The following is a 16,780-nucleotide window of genomic DNA, read 5'->3' as shown; positions in this document are numbered from 1 at the left end:
TACCATCAGGTGGAAAGTTTCAAATTCTCCAAGGTAAACTTGATCAGTTTATGGATTTTGTTGCTCCTTATTCACAGTGATTTAAGCATCAAATCAGAAGTGTTTGTTTGTACAGCAGGGTGATACAACTTTTTGATTCTCATAATTATTTTACTAACATGGCTGTATTTTTAAATAATTCATTTTAATATTGACAATTAGTTCACATAGTAATTGGGTGCATTTATCATTTAAATGTCACGGATCAGGCTTTGTTCACTCCAAGACAAATTGCTTTGTGGGAATAATAAAAGTATATTCTATTCTATTCTATTCTATTCTATTCTATTCTATTCTATTCTATTCTACAACCCCACTTGGACAATATGCAAGTTGTAAACTAAAACAAAATTTGGGAATCTCATATTTTATTCACAATGGAGTGCAGTAAACATCAAATGTTTAAACTAATAAAATGTACAGTTTTTTAGGAAAAAATTAAGGTAATTTTGAATTTGATGACAGCAACACGCCTTAAAGACGTTGGGACAGGACCATGTTTATTGATGTATATTGACAACATAGATGGGCTTTGCAAATCATTGCATTCTGTTTTTATTTACATTTTGTAAAACCTCCCAATTTTTTTTGGACTTCAGTTGTATTCTATTTTATTCTAGTTATTTATTATCTTCCAACGCTGCTTCATTTCAGTTATTATCTTCAACAGGACATTTATCTGTGCCTATGTGTGTTTTTACTTTTGATAATTTCAGCAAATGTTTTTAAAAGGAGATGGGTTTTTGATCTGCAGCCTTTTCTATCTCAAACTTGACCAAAATGCAGAAGTGGAAGTCTTCAACAATTTGGACAAAAATCAGCTTCAAATTTTACAATAACAAGAAATCTACATTTGCTACAAATTTGTCATCAGTAGAAAAAGAAGGAAATGCTTCCAAAGTGTCCTCCAAAGTAACAACCCAGCAAAATCTTTTTTACAAACCCCTCTGTCATCCACAAATCAAAACCAAGTTTAACTATTAGTTGTCCGACAAGCAAATCAGTTCATTTATTGTTTCTATGTATATATTGTAAAATTAATGTTAGGTGTGATGAAGATGGGCAGCTTCTTGTGCCTAAACTTTATCTCTGCATGTGCTCCTACAGTCGTTTTAACTAAGCCGAAATCTCCCTAAATTAAAAAGATTATTTTTATCCCAAACGTCTTTGGTACAGCCTTCCAGAGTTTTTCTTTGGCCTGTTTCTTGCTTTTCAAAGACGTAAAAAACAATTCATTTAATGATAAAAAATTACTTCTTTCCTTTTTTGCAAATGGATAAATGACTGCACATAGTCATGAAGCAGTCATTGAAAGCATCAAGGAACATTTTAGCCCTCTGTCTTCCTAAATGATAATTGAATACACAATAGAGCCCTATAAATTAAACAATCATGGTAGAAAGTGGGGAGATGACAATATTAGAGCAGTGGCCTGCTATTATTAGCTTCGTGGAAGGCCTTTCCCATAAAAGAATTTGCCATAATAGTGGAGCCTTATCTCCAAGCATGCGCAGGACTGTGGCATTCAAAGGTCAGGAACATCTCGCCTTCATTAAAACCTCTTTCAATTATCATGTGGATGAGCTTTATGATTGGCGTCTTCTGGGAGAATGGCAGAGCGGGACGCTGAGGGTCTAATATTGGTAATTGAAAATGAGTCTGTGAGAAAACAGGGGGAGCCATCATGTCTTATTGCCATACGCTCAGGTATGATTCACTCTCAGATATTTAATTCGACTTTTTCTTCTGCTGAAAAACCAAAGGGCTTTGACAGCTCTCCTCCACAGTGAGGAAAAGAAGAGTGATCAAACATGTTTCACGCTTTATGATTTTATATTTTTACTGCATCGTCTGGAGCCATTTGTCAAGTGTCACACACTTTGTGTTGGTAAAGGGGATTATGAGAATTTTTTTCATTTTTCATTTTCTTCTGCCTCTATACTAAATGCCAGGACCACAAAAGACATGGTAGGGTTGACAAAAGAAGTGTAGAATTGACTGTTGACTCATCTTTAAATTACAAACACATCAAAGTTCTTTGTCTTCAGAGATGTGTTAAAACTCATGGAAATCAGGTGACATTTTCTTGACGTTATAATTAAATAATGTGCTTTTTATTTTGTCTTGTTTTTGATATTTCTTTCATTTGTTTCCTATCCTGAGGGCAAACCCTGGGCAATTCTCTGTCTGAAAACACAGGGTTGAGATCTCTGAGTCTTGCCTGGAATTGCATTCGAGGAAGAGGAGCGGTGATGCTGGCTAATGGCCTGGGGGTAATACGCTTGCAAATTCATGTTTGACCAACAGTCTTTTTTTCTAATGCAGCAACAACAACAACAACACAAAAACTATAAGATTGGTTTGTTTTCATTCTGTGTAAAATAGCACACTTTGAAAACCATTGTAAGCCATAAATATTCTGTATAATTATCTTGTCAAAAAGTATACTCACACTATTGCTGCCAAATTTTAAATTTATAAACTATCAGTTGCAATGTAATGATTGCAGTTTAATCTTCTGGATTATCTCTGCTCTTTTTCTTTGTTTGTTTTGTTTTGTTTGCTTTTTCCCTGGTTCTCTTAAAAAATATTTCATTTTAAATATTCATAAAAAAAACTGGACCAAAACTAATTTCACTTTCTACAAACATAAAGTGTTTGAGTCAGAAAATTCAATAATATACATACAAAATTTATGAAAATATAAAACTTGTTGAAAAGTTGCCATAACTCTCAAATTTCACTGGTTATTACCCAAAATCTAAGATTGAGGTTTACTGGCTCCCATACACCAAAGAGAATTACATTTTTAGCACATTGATTGAATGATTACAGATCAATGTTTTACACAGAATAAACACTCACAAATTCAAGATAATTCTTTTACTTTGTGAATCATATAAAACTATAGGCAACACTCAAAAGATTGGAAAACACCTGAGTTTGAATTCATAAACTGCCAAGTTCAGTTCAAAATCATTGCTTCCTGTAGTTCTGCTTCTCATTCTGTGTGTTTTAGGGGAATGTTTATCTCCGATCAGTGGATCTGTCATTTAATGACTTTGGCAAAGAAGGAGCAGTTGCTTTGGGACAAGCACTCAAAGAGAACAATGTTCTGGAGGAGCTGAATGTGAGGTATGAGATTTTCTTGTCATCTGATGATGAGAAACAATAACTGAGTTAAAAGAGCTATAAACATTATGACTTTATGTATTTAATTATCCATTCACATCAAATTTACACATTTCAGCATGTTGCTGCAATTTCTCTCCTCCAAAATTTGCAGCTTTTTTTTAACGGGTCATTTTTTTAAAGAATGAACTTTAGTTTTTTTTCAGTGACACCAAGCTTTCTTTTCAAATTGCTCGTGTTTGGTGCTTGAGTGAAGAGTACAGTTTAAAAATAACACTTTACGATTACCTCCATTACGCTTCAACACACTTTTTTTCTTTTCTGCATTTGTTTTCTTACCACAGTAACAACCGAATACCCCCTGAGGGAGCCATCCACCTCAGTATGGGTCTCAAAGTAAACAAGACAATCAAACTTCTGAATGTAAGCTGTTGAAAAGAAATTGGTTCTAGCTTCACAAGCAATGGGGGGAATCCGAGGATAAAATAGGATAAATAAATGGATCACTGTACTTTGTTTTTATATCAGTAACACAGCTGAGTTATCCTGGTCAGGGGGTAAGAAAAGAATAAAAAAGTTATAGTCAAGACTATAAATTGAGTTAAAAGCATGAAGTTGTGATATTGATATATTTGTGCAGATGCATTTGATTATTTTTCCTGCAAATATTTTTAATCATAAGTGTGTGGGTGTCAGGTAGAATTGATTGAACTTACTAACCATGTGTTTAAAACCTGATCTGCAAACCTTTGGTTGTTCTTTATTTGAAAAATCTAATCCAGCACAGAAAAAAAAGGTTTAAGAGAATTTGACTGAGAAAAAGATGTGAGGATTTAAGCAAAACTCATGTCAGTAAAATTAAAACTGTGGTTTGCTGAACTTAAGGGTACAAAATCGAAACTATGTGCGAATTATTTTACAAAACGACACATGTTCAGTTCAGTTTAATAAAGTTTACATAAAATGAAACCCACTTCTTCTGTTTAAGCATGCACTTTATGACTGAGGAGCAGAAACTCCCCTTAGAGGAGAAAATCAGACTCCATCAGACTGAGGCTTTGGGAAAACTGATCATTTGCTTCTTGTAGTCGGCAAAAAGAACGGCAGCACAACTAAGACATGGTTCAAGTACATTTGAGCTGGTAGACAAGTTAAACAAATTATTATTTTTCTAGTTATATTCAAAGAAACTTATATAATTACCCACATAGCAAGCAAGATCTTTTAAAGCGATAGTAATCAATAATTTTCCAGCTCAGTTCTAACCCCCTTAACAAGTCCATCAGGGTAAAGATCTGGTCCACTCTTCCATGACCAGTCTGACACTCTGACAATGTTCAGAGACTGGTCTAAGGATGAGTGGAAAAAGCAGCCAAAGTCCACAGAAAAGCTTTGAAAGACCTTCAGAAAGCATGAAGAAATATAGCATAAAACCACTTAAAAAGATCCCAAGACAGTCTTGCTCTTCGGGAACAAACTATAAAGAAATATGGAATTACGCTAATATTTTCATATTATGTGTTTTTTCTTGTCAGATTGGTAGGAATCCCATCCAGACTACTGAGTGTTCAACAATCCTTCAGTCTCTTCAAGAAAACCCAGATTCATCAATAGAGTCTTTAGACTTTTCAGTAAGTGACACACTTCTCTGCTAGAAAGACATTTGCTCTCATTGCGGGGGTCCAACCATTTACTCTCTGTCTCACTCCTTCTAGGACATCACAGTCAACCAGGATTTTGAGGACTTGTATACATCACTGAAAGAAAAATTCCCTGCGCTAAAAGTGAAACATGGAGGCACAATCGGCACACTCAGAAAAGCCAAATCCTGTATAGTATTACTGTAACTGCTGCACTTACATGCCTGCACAGAGCTAAGAAGTCTTGTGAAAGCCCTCCAAAAGGTTTTTTTTTTTTTTTCAATCGACAAAAGTATCAAAGGATGGATACTTGCAGAAATCTTTTTTTCAAAAGATTATTTTTTTTCTTCTCAGTGAGCAACAAGAAATTATGAATTTATATAAATTATACTAATTAAAACCAGTCAAATGCCCAATTCCCAATTTCTTTCTTTTTTTAAGGAAACAGCACGTCTGCAGTGCTTGAAGAGAACTGTCGATTAAGTCAGTGAAAATGGGCTTTCAGTTCAGGTATTGAGTGTGATTCTTTTTAGATATGATCTGATTTGATGTTATATAATATCAGTGGGTAGAATGGTGGAGAGCAGCAGAGAGCACTGCATTGTGTATGAAAAGAAGTGAAAGTGGGAAGCACAAAAAGGATTTAAGTAGCGCGTGACTAGTTTAACAGAAAAACCAGCTGTGAAAGAACAGTCCACGGTTAGATAACAATCCTGCTTACTGCAGCAGGACGACTCAAACTGTGTTAGATACAGTAAGATGTCACTTTGGATGCATGTAACCCTCCCCCACACACACACACACACACACACACACACACACACACACCACACACCACACACACACACACACACACACACACACACACACCAAACTGAGCTCTAGAGCAGTTCTTTTATTTCCATTGACAGACTTCTGCATTTGTTTAATTTTACAAACCTGTCTTTTTTATTGGTGAAGCATTATGAACTGAGTTTTAAAAATGCAACAAATAAAGAGATTATCATGAGGTTGCCCTCTAAGAAAACCAAAAATGTAAATAAATAAATTTCATGTGCCAATTAAAATAAATTTCTAAACCCGCTAATAGGGAGCACAAGCCAGTGTATCTCTTGCGCCCGTCCCAAGTCTGGGTAAATGTTGTGTCAGGAAGGGCATCCAGTAAAACGGGGAGTGAGGTAAAGAGGTAACAAAAAAAGTCCACAAAGGATGGAGTGGATGGAGAAACATCAGGAGTGATTTGTGACAAAAGGGTGGCAGCAAAGGTCAAAGGAAAGGTTTACAGAAAGTGGTGAGAGCAGCCATATTGTTTGGTTTGGAGACAAAAAGACAGGAGACAGAACAGGAAGTGGCAGAGCTGAAGATGTTGAGGTTCTCCTCGTGAGGGACAAGGATGGACAGGATCAGGAATGAGGTCATCAGAGGTCCAGCACAGGTTGAAGGAATGGGAGATAAAGTTAGAGAGGCCAGACTGAGATGGTTTGGACATGTGCAGAGGAGGGACAGAAGTTGTTGTTTGTTAGAGACAAAGAGGAGACATATGGATGCAGTTAGAGAGGACATGTAGGCTGTTGGAGTGAGGACAGAGGACACAGAAGACAGAGTTAGATGGAGGAGGATTACTTGCTGTGGAGACCCCTGAACAGGGAACAACCATGGGCAGAAATGCCAGGGGGGTCGGGGGGGGCGGGCTAGGACCCCCCCCCCCCAAAAAAAAAAAAAAAAAAATCATTGAAATAAACTGTGTATTTAAACATTATAAGCATAAAAAGGAAAAAAAAGAAACCCGCCATTCATCTAAGAAAAAATGCAAGGATGAATCTTTAGGCAATTCAAATCAAAAAAAGGTTTAAAAATAAAGCAACTTAATTACAAAAACTGAAGTTCAGTTGCTTTTTTTTAGAACCTTTTTTTTGGGTTTGTGTAGGATTGATGAATTTGAGTTTATTGTTTTAAAAAAAAACTATTTTATTTAACATACTTAAGTATTGACAGTACTGTCACTGTTGTGTTAAATATAATATTACTATTGATTATTTAAAAAAATAATCAGCCGTGCCATTTAAATCAATATAATTACCGATCAAATTAAGACCAAAAAGATTTGAAAATACTGTACATCTAAGGAAATTGTAAACGTAAAGTAAAGCAAGAATGAAACAGTGATTGGAGTCTGTAGGTTCCAACATTCAGGCACTCAGTGTACTCATAAAAAACTAGCTGGGTGGGTTTAACTCAGCAGGTTGCGTTACACACTGGGTTAAATGTTCTATTCAACATATGGTTAAAATGACTCATCTGTTGAATTAAAGCTACTGAAAGTAAAGTTAAGAAAAAGTACTTAACATTTTCTATAGTTGATAATTATAATTTAGGTCGATGCTGGCTAGTTGGCACTAACCACTATCAACTAGACTAATCTCAAATTAAAGCCTGTCTCTGCACATTAAGATTATATCATTATAAAGGGATGTTATGTTCTTCAGATTTGATAAAAAAAATACTCTGTATGGGTATATTCAAACAGATTCTACACCTAATCATAATCCAGTATAAATGTTAAGGAATAATCCAGGAAGATCCCAGGTTTAAAGCCTCTCTTTCTCTCTCTGAGAAACAATATTTTGACTCACTGATCAGCACATTTATTGCATAATTTACTTCACATCAGGGTTGCAGCAGTTCCTGAAAAGCAAAGGTTCACCGACATTTGACAGATGCAGAGATTGGCTTATTTCCCTTAAAAATAAAAATAATAATAATAAAAGAGGTTTTCCTTGATGAACTTGACTGGTTTTAGGTTAGGTCTGCTTAAATAATGAAAATAGAATTCCCTCTGTCAGTCACCTCTGTCAAAAATGAAATAAAACTCCACAATCCTGATGATTGACGGTTCTAGTAAATGATCTACATCGTGTTTGCTTCACACTCTGTGCCAGAATATCACTGACAGGAACAATCAGCCACTCAAACCTGATCGATTCTGCACATTGGATCGTTGCGTCACTCCGTCACGCATTTGTTTGATCTCTTGTGGGTTTGACCATATCATTACCTGTCAAATTACATCACAACGACGACACGGGGAGGATAAACATTAACCAGCAGGTAATGCCTGCGTGTCAAACAACTGCTTCGCTTTGCAGAAGAATATGGCGACAAGTTCTGTGAGGAGTTTGGAACAAGTTGTGTCCAGGTATTCTGTCTACCTGCACCAAACCTCCAGGTAAACATCAGTTTATCTTACATTTGTCATACAACACTGACTGAGAAGGAAGCAGTTAACAATATCAGCCAGTTTTAATGTCAAACTTGGTTTTGGGAGGGAAAAATAGCAAGCAATTGTGACTTAAACAAAACCATGATGCATAATAGACTTTTGCGTTTGTTTAGCTATCGCTAAAATACCATAAAATCAAAGTATAAGTGAGTATTTGGTTAATTGTGTAAATGTGTTTTGTTTCGCTACCATAATTTTGAATTTTTTTTTTCAAAATTCTTCATTATCTGTATGTTGTGTTAACAAGAATATGACTTTCATGTTATGTAAGACACTGACTGAAAAGCAAACCTGCTTTAATCATTTGCTAGACCTCTGAACCTTGTACTGTAACATTTACACAACATTTAGGGCCTCTGTCTGCATTAATTCCCCTCAATGGCTCACTCTAACGTTACTTAAAAACAAGTTTTAGACTTCTTATACGTTTTATTTTCAGAGTGCCGTGGGAAATTCATGATTAATCACAGTTCCTAATTAAAGCCAGTGGCCCATGATGTTATTAGAAAAGAGAGGAGTTTCACTGACCTTGAAAGTTTGAGGGTTTTCAGAACACGTAAAGCCTGTAAAAGTGTTTGCGAACTAACAGATGGCTTTCAAAGCACAAAATAGGACACTGACGCTCCATAATCCATAAAAGTGGAGGATATAGCATTTATGCTGCTCGTGTGACACTTAACATCTTGTGCAAAATCCAGAAATTGAGGTTAATTGAAGGAGCTTTAGAGGGATTTAAAAATTCAGAGTTTATAAAAAGCAACGAAAGTCACAGAATCTGATGTCTGGCCGAGTGTGGCGTCTCTCTTCCACCTTAGATGTGAGATGTCACACTTTGTGAGCTGCTACAGCAGTTACAGCAATCCTTCCAGTTTTATTAACAAATTTTGCTTCCATTTTTTTTGTTTTTACACCATTAAACAGTATTTTTCATAACACCAGAAGCTCAGACTTTAATTCAACATCAAAGTTTGCTGTTTGCATAATTTTCACCCGCCACCGAATGCAAAGCAGCGATAATGCTTTTGTCTTTGTTTGTCTGTACTGTTAAAATATCTTGTAAATCACTGGACAGATTTTAATGAAATTTTCAGAGAGTAATTACTGGATGTCCAACAACTGATAAACACATTCACCATGTCTGCCACAGCCAAGCAACCTTATCAAAGACAAAATGGCTATAAACCCAGCTAACCTTACAGACATTGAGCTAAACTTTGGCATGCTAGTAGCTGACAGTCATTTGCAAAACAGTCTAAGCTTTTAGAGATCATGCAAGATATTGCAGAAGATTTTTTGTTATTTTCCAGGTTTGATTAAAACAGCTACAACTCTGTCATTTATCAACAAAAAATGACTTTAGTTTAAAACTGATGCATAAAAAGAGGCCAGAAATACGAATTCCTTAAAGGAATGATAGGCTATTAAATTATTTAATTTAAACTAAAGTTTATTTTCCCCTAAAAATACAACTTTAACATGATAGATTGAAGTCTCTGTTTTCTAAAAGTTTATTTGAGTTGCTAATGTTTAAAATCTGACAGAAGTCCCTCAGATTTTTACTGTTTCTCTTCAAGTGAAAGACATTTCCCTAATGTCTGCTCCAAAGTGGGTGAATTGGAGTTTTATGGTGAAGTCCTTCACTGATGCACTCAACCCACTCACTTACAGTATGCATATTTTCTCGTATCAAAGGATATCAGCATGACTATCTTTTAGCCCCATATATCATCTACATTGCCACAATCCTATTAAAGATTTTTCCTCCATATATCGACAACTTGATGGATTCGCTTTGAGCTGTTGTTTCTTCCTTTCATCTCGTCTCTGTGTAGGAGGTTTTCAGAAAGCGGTGACAAAGGCTGGATCCGGTCCTTATTTGAGCACAAAGTCGAAGCCAGGAGAGACGCTCACTCCAACCTGCTGTCAAAGAAGGAGACCAACAACCTGTATAAAATTCAGTGTGGGTTTTTACTGACATACAAAGAAAAAAAAGATTTGTTGTCTTCGGTCACAGAGGGGGAAAGATGTGACTTTTTTTCTTATAAAGTAAAGATTTCTGTTTTGTGTTTCAGCAGTTTATTTGCTGTTTATCCCTGCATAAAGCAGCTTAACGAATCGTGTTCATTAAATCCAGTCTCACTGACTTTAGTGACCTGAGAGAAAACTGACTTTCATTATGCATGCATTGCAAGCAAGCTAATAATCTCAATTCTGTAACGTTTTCTGACATCAGAACAAGTTGTCCGGTTTTCTTTTGAGTCTGATGTGATAACTGCGTCGGCCTCTGAAGAAGAAGTCTACCTTTCTCCGCACACTTTGATCTTTTATGCGGTGTACATCACACAGTGCAGAGATTTCAATTTGGAGCATTCTATCAGCCATAGCCTACAACCTTTGTGCAAGTGAATCAGTTTTGTGTGGAGTCTTTGCTGAATTGGGGTGTGAAATTACTTTGTTGAAGGTTTTGGTTTCGTGCTTTAAAAGAAAAATGCTCATTTCTGATCAGGCTGTCTCTCTTTCTTCTTCTATTTTAGTTCACAACGTCAAACCGGAGTGCCTGGATGCATACAACAGTCTAGAGTGAGTGTTTGTTCTGCCTCTAAATATTCCTTTCATGGGTTTCTACTCAATACATACATTCTTTTTCTCATCTCAGTGGTAAATGTGTCCTTAAATTAAAAATTTGGTGGTAGTGTGCCAACTACTACGTGTGTTTGTTTACCTATGGAAACAGCCAAAGTGACTGATAACAGGTAAAGGTCTTCTCCCTGACTCTAAACTTGTCCAATTTCATCATATTTACTTACTTACACAGACTACAGCCAGTCTAATGTGGATCAGTCACATGGCCAAGTTCCCATGTGGTTTTTACTTAATTCAGCCAAGTGCTTTGTTTACATTAATGACATACCCGCATTACAGAATCTCATATCAATATATCTGGAAAACTACTGGAGTAAACTTTTTCAAAGTGCACCATTTAATATAGTACAGGATAACCTTTTATGTTTTATTTTATGGTATGCATTTAAAACCTTTAAGACATAAAATTATAATTTTTTTCATTACTTTTGTTCAGATTGATGGGTTACTTTTAGTTTGGTTTGATGAAAAATGCAAAAGGTGGACATTCTGAGAGATTTTAACTCTTGCATAATGTTTACCAAGGTTTCAGACCCCTGTAAAAGAGATCTTGATCTAAATGGGATTTTATCTGGTTTAATAAAGGTGATGATGATTTATAGCTAGTTAGAATGATGGTCGGTTCATAGTCATTGTTGGGAAAGGCCAAGTGATGCTAATTTTGCAGCTTTATAAATAGTCTGACTCCTCAAACTCAACAGTCAGTAACTATGGGCTGCCAAGCTCTCAGAAAACTGAAATAATTTATGTCCATAAAGCAGGAAAAGGCTATAAAGAGCAAAATGTTTTTAATAGTCTTTCTCTTTATTTTGTAATGTAAACAGGAAGTGAAAGTGAACTGAATTTGTGGCGGTAAAGATGAGGAACTCCTGGTCAGATTGTCAAACAGACAAATCCCTTTCAGAAAGACTTAGCAGACTATGAAGTAGTGGGGATTTTTTTTTCTGCTTTGCAGCCTTAATGGCACAAACACAACCTTCATGAAATGCTTATCAGAAAATTCACTGCATCCGCAATACTAATAAAGTTTGTAAATCAAAACAAGGAAACAGATTTTTATGCATTAAGCCTGGCCCCTGGGTCAGTCTTGTTTTTTATTTGTTGTGGTAAAAGTGGCTCAGAAAAATAAGAATTCTGTTGTGAAGGAAAAAATAAATTCAGTTAGATGCTTGCAAGTTATGAAAACAATCATCGGTTTTTGGTTCCTGTTTTAGTTGCAGGGACAAAAATGGGCAGAAATCCTTGTAGCTGACAGCAATAGGAGATTATATATTGAGACACTTAAACTGTAGGGGATGATTCAGATCTTCATCTCTTTTTTCCAATTGCAAAAAAAAAAAAATGAAATAAGAAACCCAACAAGTTTGCTTAAGGTATTTAAAACGAATATTAATTGTGTTTTAAAGCTTTTAGACAAATAAATGGAAATTTGCTTTGAGGGTCTCTTTTATCATCAGGACGACATTATTACACTGTTACATTTTTATTTAGAATAAAAAGATAAACAGAGCATTTAGCTGACATAATGGCAGTAAATTTAAGTGTGTGGTGAAGGTAGATTAAGGTTTTTATGATTATCAGTGTTACCTGAGACCACTCAAATTGGTCGTTGTGCTGAAATGACTGTGTATACTGTAGGAACAAGCAGCTTTAGTGATTATGTGTTTTCATTCATTTATTTTATGCTGACTTCAGGGCTGAAGTACAAAACCGGCTCCATCAGGACCGGGATTATCCATGTGAAGTTGTTGGAAGCTGGAACACCTGGTATGGAGAGCAGGATCAAGCTGGTGAGCAGCAGTTAAACCATAAAGAGAAAGTGATAGAAACATTTACACAGCGTCACCTTTGACAGATCCAACAAAAGCAAATTAATTTCTGTGTCTCAAATACTTATTTTAAGTGGCTGCACTTTAGCTTTAGTTTCAGAAGACAGAACACAGAAGCCTGCATGCATACATTACTCTGTGACTCACAAGCAATATTTATCTTTCTGCATATAATAATGTACAGTTTATAGATACATTAGTGTTGTATTAACATGATGAAGGTTCTGCAGGCCTTTGGTTGTGTGGGTGGCATGTTTCTGTGAAGTGCTGCAGTGACATCTGCTGCTCTTTTCCCTCAGTGCAACTGTGGCGATACAGAGGAGGCTACCCAGCTCTGACTGAATGTCTGCAGAAACTGAAGGCCAACAAGGTATCTAGCACAATGTTTTATATGTTTATTTTCTATTAAACAATGACAACAACTTGGGAATCTTTAGAAAAGTAGTCCTTTTTAGTTAAAGATGTGTATAGTTCAGAGAAATACATTGAAACTATCCTGTCTTTATTTGTTCATGTGGTTTTAATTTAAATTTGAAAGTTTTCCAGGTTGAGAAGAAGCCTTAAGTTTATCTCTTGAGTTAAACTTGTACTAATATGTGTTTTATCCCAATTTTATACTTTAGTTTCACACTTTTAAACTGGAGAACAGCACATACTATACAGTACATTTACATGATCTTTTCTTTTCATTTGAGGAATAAACTTTATAACCTTTCAGGAATATTTGGAGCTTCAGAAGGAGAGGGCACAAATGTTGTTATCAAGACAAAACCAGCTTCTTCTGGAGTTCAGTTTCTGGAATGAACCTCTGCCGAGACAAGGGCCAAACATCTATGAACTGCGCACCTACAAACTCAAGGTATTTTTACAATTATGTGCAGAAGACCCATGGATTACTATAACATTGTCCAGAAAATGTTAGACTCTTATTTTATTTTATGAGGACAGAACATTTCTGAAGCCCACTGGTTGACTTTCATATCAGCATATTGTTTTTAAAAGCATCTTTTATTTTCAACAAGATCCATTGGAGCCTAAAGATTAGCCAGTTATAAGATAACTGTTGCTAAATTATAAGATTAACAGTAATGACATGTTGACTGCAGTCTGGAAAATGTTGTGCTTTTCACCTATAAGGCCCATTCTGCTTTTTAAAGTTTTCACATTTTTGATCTATTCATAGCTCACTTACTGGGTTACAGAGTTACTCCCTAACAAACAGAGACAAATAAACAAAAGTTTAAGAGAATCTTTGTGCAGCCTGTTCTCTGTTCTCATGCATGTGAGCTCGTATTACAAATGCACTTTCTTCGTCTGTTTAAAACCAACAAGTCATAAACAAAAGAAAAACTGCATGAGGGACTTTTTGCTTGTAGTGCCATGTGTTTGTTTTAAAGCTGTGTCAGTGTCTTACCTGTACCCCATGTCTTTCAGCCTGGAACCATGATTGAATGGGGCAACCACTGGTAAGACAAGCTTCACTTACTGGACGCATAAATTGCGTCGGTTTTCTGGTTGTTTTTATGTCTGTTTAAGTGTTAAGTATTATAGGTGTAGATTATACTCCTGAAAGCAACAACTCCTGTTTTTTCAGGGCGAGGGCAATCAAATACAGACAGGAAAACAATGAAGCAGTGGGCGGTTTCTTCACCCAGATTGGTAACCTGTATGTGGTTCATCACTTGTGGGGTGAGTAAATGCAGCATTCTCTGAAGAACATTGTAATCAAGTCTCAGATGGTTGGAGTCATTGGCTAGCTCTCTTCTTCCTGCATATGTTTTTCTATTTTTATTTGGTTTGAGATGCTTTTAAGTGCTTACATGTAGGTCTTGTAGACTTTGTTTAAGGGTCTGGCTGAATCGAAGCAGTAAGAATGGTTTTGTATACCTCTGTATTCATCCTGTTGTTTCCATCTGGAATAAAATCATCAATAAATGTCATTATTCCAGCAGATATATTTGACTAAACTATAATTCAAAAAGCCTTTTTTCCACAGATAAACCTTTGCAATATGTCATAAGCATTCCTTATTCCTTCACTCTATTTTGTTCTGTAGTTGTTGTTTCTATTTTCCTTTTTTAATTTTTCCGTATGTTTTTTGAAATCTAACAACTTCTGCATACTTTGTTCTATTTTAGCCATTCACGTATCCAACCGTTCAGCTCATTCAGGAGATGGGTGCTATGAGTTTTGGTTTGTGTAACTTTTAGACTTTTCCAAAAATTTTAACTTTATTTAGAAATATTTTTCCCAGCAGAAATACACTGAAATATCTTCAGCTGCTTTAAAAATATTGTTCTTTTTAAAAAATTTGCTTCAGCATTGTTGCTCTATTTTTGTCCTCTTATACTACTTTTAGCTTTTAGCTACCATTTTGCTTCTTTTGGAGCTATCTTTTTGCTTTAATTTTTTAGCTAGCGTTCCCCTTACTGTGATTTAACTCAGTTTTAGCTTCTTCAACAAATTTCAGCAGTCTTTCAACATTTGCTGCATCTTTGCAGATAATCTAATTTTTCTAGCTTGATTTGTATGTTATGTCACTCTTCTTTCTCTAAAGCTTGGCACTGAACCTTTTTGTGCATTTTTTTATGATGAAACTCAGTGAATGATTTAATAAATGTTTTCTACTCTTTTTTTGAATCTCTCAACTCTTCACTGACCACTTCTATTCATCTTAGGGCTGTGACTAATATTTAATTAGCACAAAGTTGAACAAGAATCCTAATATTCTGTTTCAGTAACCAAGTTATGTGGATGCTGTGCTAAAAGGCCTTACAAAATAAAAAATTGATTCATGAATTTTAAGTGAGAGAAAAAAGTAAAGTAAAATTAGTTCTTGGCAAACAGAAGAACAAATAAATTCTCACACTTTAAGATTATTTTGTTTTGCGCTCTGCTCATTTAACTAACCTTTTTTATTCATTTTTGCACCCATGAAAAAGCAGATGTTTTATTAAACTTCATCCACTGTAGTAAGCTGTGTGTTTTTTGTAGCTTATGAAAGCCTCCAGTCCCGAGAGGAGACGAGAAACGCTGCCTGGCAGAAGGATGGATGGGATGTAAATGTGTATTATACAGGTAAGACAAAACCCCCCATCCATCCACCCCCAGAAAGGACAATTCTAACAGTAGCCAAAGTTGTTATTAGCTTTATTTGATTACCTTAATAAACAAGCATGCAATTTACATAACAATGATTTCTGTGTTAGTTGTTGTTCTTCTGGTTGAATTAGAATCTCTGTCTGCATCATTAGGCTCACTTAAACACACTTTTTTTTCCTTCAACAAGTATTTAAACTGAGATATTTAGAGTATCAATGATAATTTGATACATATGTTTTCTTGTAATCGTGGTCATATGATCTAAGAATGTCAAACAATTAAAGTTTTAAAAGCAACAAACAGCACATTTAAAACAAATCCAGCCCGTAAAGGTTGTCTTACATGCTTTGACCTATAAAAAGTGTGTTAACCTTTTCAGGATTTGCCTAATAAATACATCTAAAGCAAGAGAAATGTCCCAGTAGGAAAATATCTTGTCAAGAATTGTCAAATGAGTCAGGCTGATGTAAATTCATTCATTTGACTGCCAGAAAAGTCTTTGCAGATAAAGTTGCAATTGTTTTTAAGTAATTTATTAACCATGCATGATGCAGGAGTTTTTGTAACATGTGTGTCTGTCTGTCCTTAGTGCCTTTGGTCAGAAGCATGGAGTCTAGACTAATGATTCCCACCAAGTGCTCACCTTTACAATGAGAAGATGACTCAAACTACAAACACAACGACAAGCAAAACTCACAGACAGATTTGTTCTAAGTGACTGTAAAGTTGTTTACTGGATTAACTGTGTTACCTTATTATTTGATTTCATATTTTCACTCCTGGCATTAAACGTAATAATACACTGTGTGTTTTATGTCTGAAGATAAAAACACCAATATTTTCAGACTTATAGGTCAAATATGTGCAGACAAAGAATACAAACAGAGAAATGCAGATTGTTCTGAATATTTGTCATTTTTCCACAGTTAAATTTTAGCTTCCAGCCAGCTTTTTAAAAGAGTCACGATGTTATCAAGCTGAGCTTCACCACAGTGAGGTGAAAAAGCAGCTCATGAAATAAACACATTCCTTATCTTTTGTACTCAGTGACTAGAAGCAAAACTGACATTTCTGGTATGACAGTCTCATGGTTTTCAAAATAAAGGTCGACTTTT

At 35.5% G+C, this 16,780-nt stretch overlaps 2 protein-coding genes across 2 annotated transcripts in view; both read left to right on the top strand.

The window, feature by feature from the left end:
• Positions 1-6,065, top strand: part of lrrc74b (leucine rich repeat containing 74B) — a 13,875-nt gene extending 7,810 nt beyond the window's left edge. The window contains exons 6-10 of the mRNA XM_017434709.3: positions 2,203-2,312; positions 3,059-3,174; positions 3,516-3,594; positions 4,707-4,802; positions 4,887-6,065. Of these exons, the coding sequence (XP_017290198.1) occupies positions 2,203-2,312; positions 3,059-3,174; positions 3,516-3,594; positions 4,707-4,802; positions 4,887-5,018 (533 nt within the window). The 3' untranslated portion in view covers positions 5,019-6,065. The remainder of the gene's footprint in view (positions 1-2,202; positions 2,313-3,058; positions 3,175-3,515; positions 3,595-4,706; positions 4,803-4,886) is intronic.
• Positions 6,066-7,647: 1,582 nt separating this feature from the next.
• On the top strand, positions 7,648-16,470 carry nipsnap1 (nipsnap homolog 1 (C. elegans)). The gene is made up of 10 exons (XM_017434707.3): positions 7,648-8,037; positions 9,924-10,051; positions 10,626-10,671; positions 12,430-12,524; positions 12,863-12,933; positions 13,282-13,422; positions 13,998-14,029; positions 14,158-14,252; positions 15,558-15,641; positions 16,255-16,470. Exons 1-10 carry the CDS (start codon positions 7,964-7,966, stop codon positions 16,317-16,319), a joined length of 831 nt encoding a protein of 276 aa, XP_017290196.1. The 5' UTR covers positions 7,648-7,963; the 3' UTR covers positions 16,320-16,470.
• The last annotated feature ends 310 nt before the right edge of the window (positions 16,471-16,780 follow it).

This window comes from Kryptolebias marmoratus, linkage group LG1 (genome assembly GCF_001649575.2).
Source record: "Kryptolebias marmoratus isolate JLee-2015 linkage group LG1, ASM164957v2, whole genome shotgun sequence".
In the NCBI taxonomy this organism is placed as follows: Eukaryota; Metazoa; Chordata; class Actinopteri; order Cyprinodontiformes; family Rivulidae; genus Kryptolebias; species Kryptolebias marmoratus.
The sequence above is the reverse complement of the archived record's forward strand: the minus strand, read 5'-3'. Positions and strand labels throughout refer to the sequence as shown.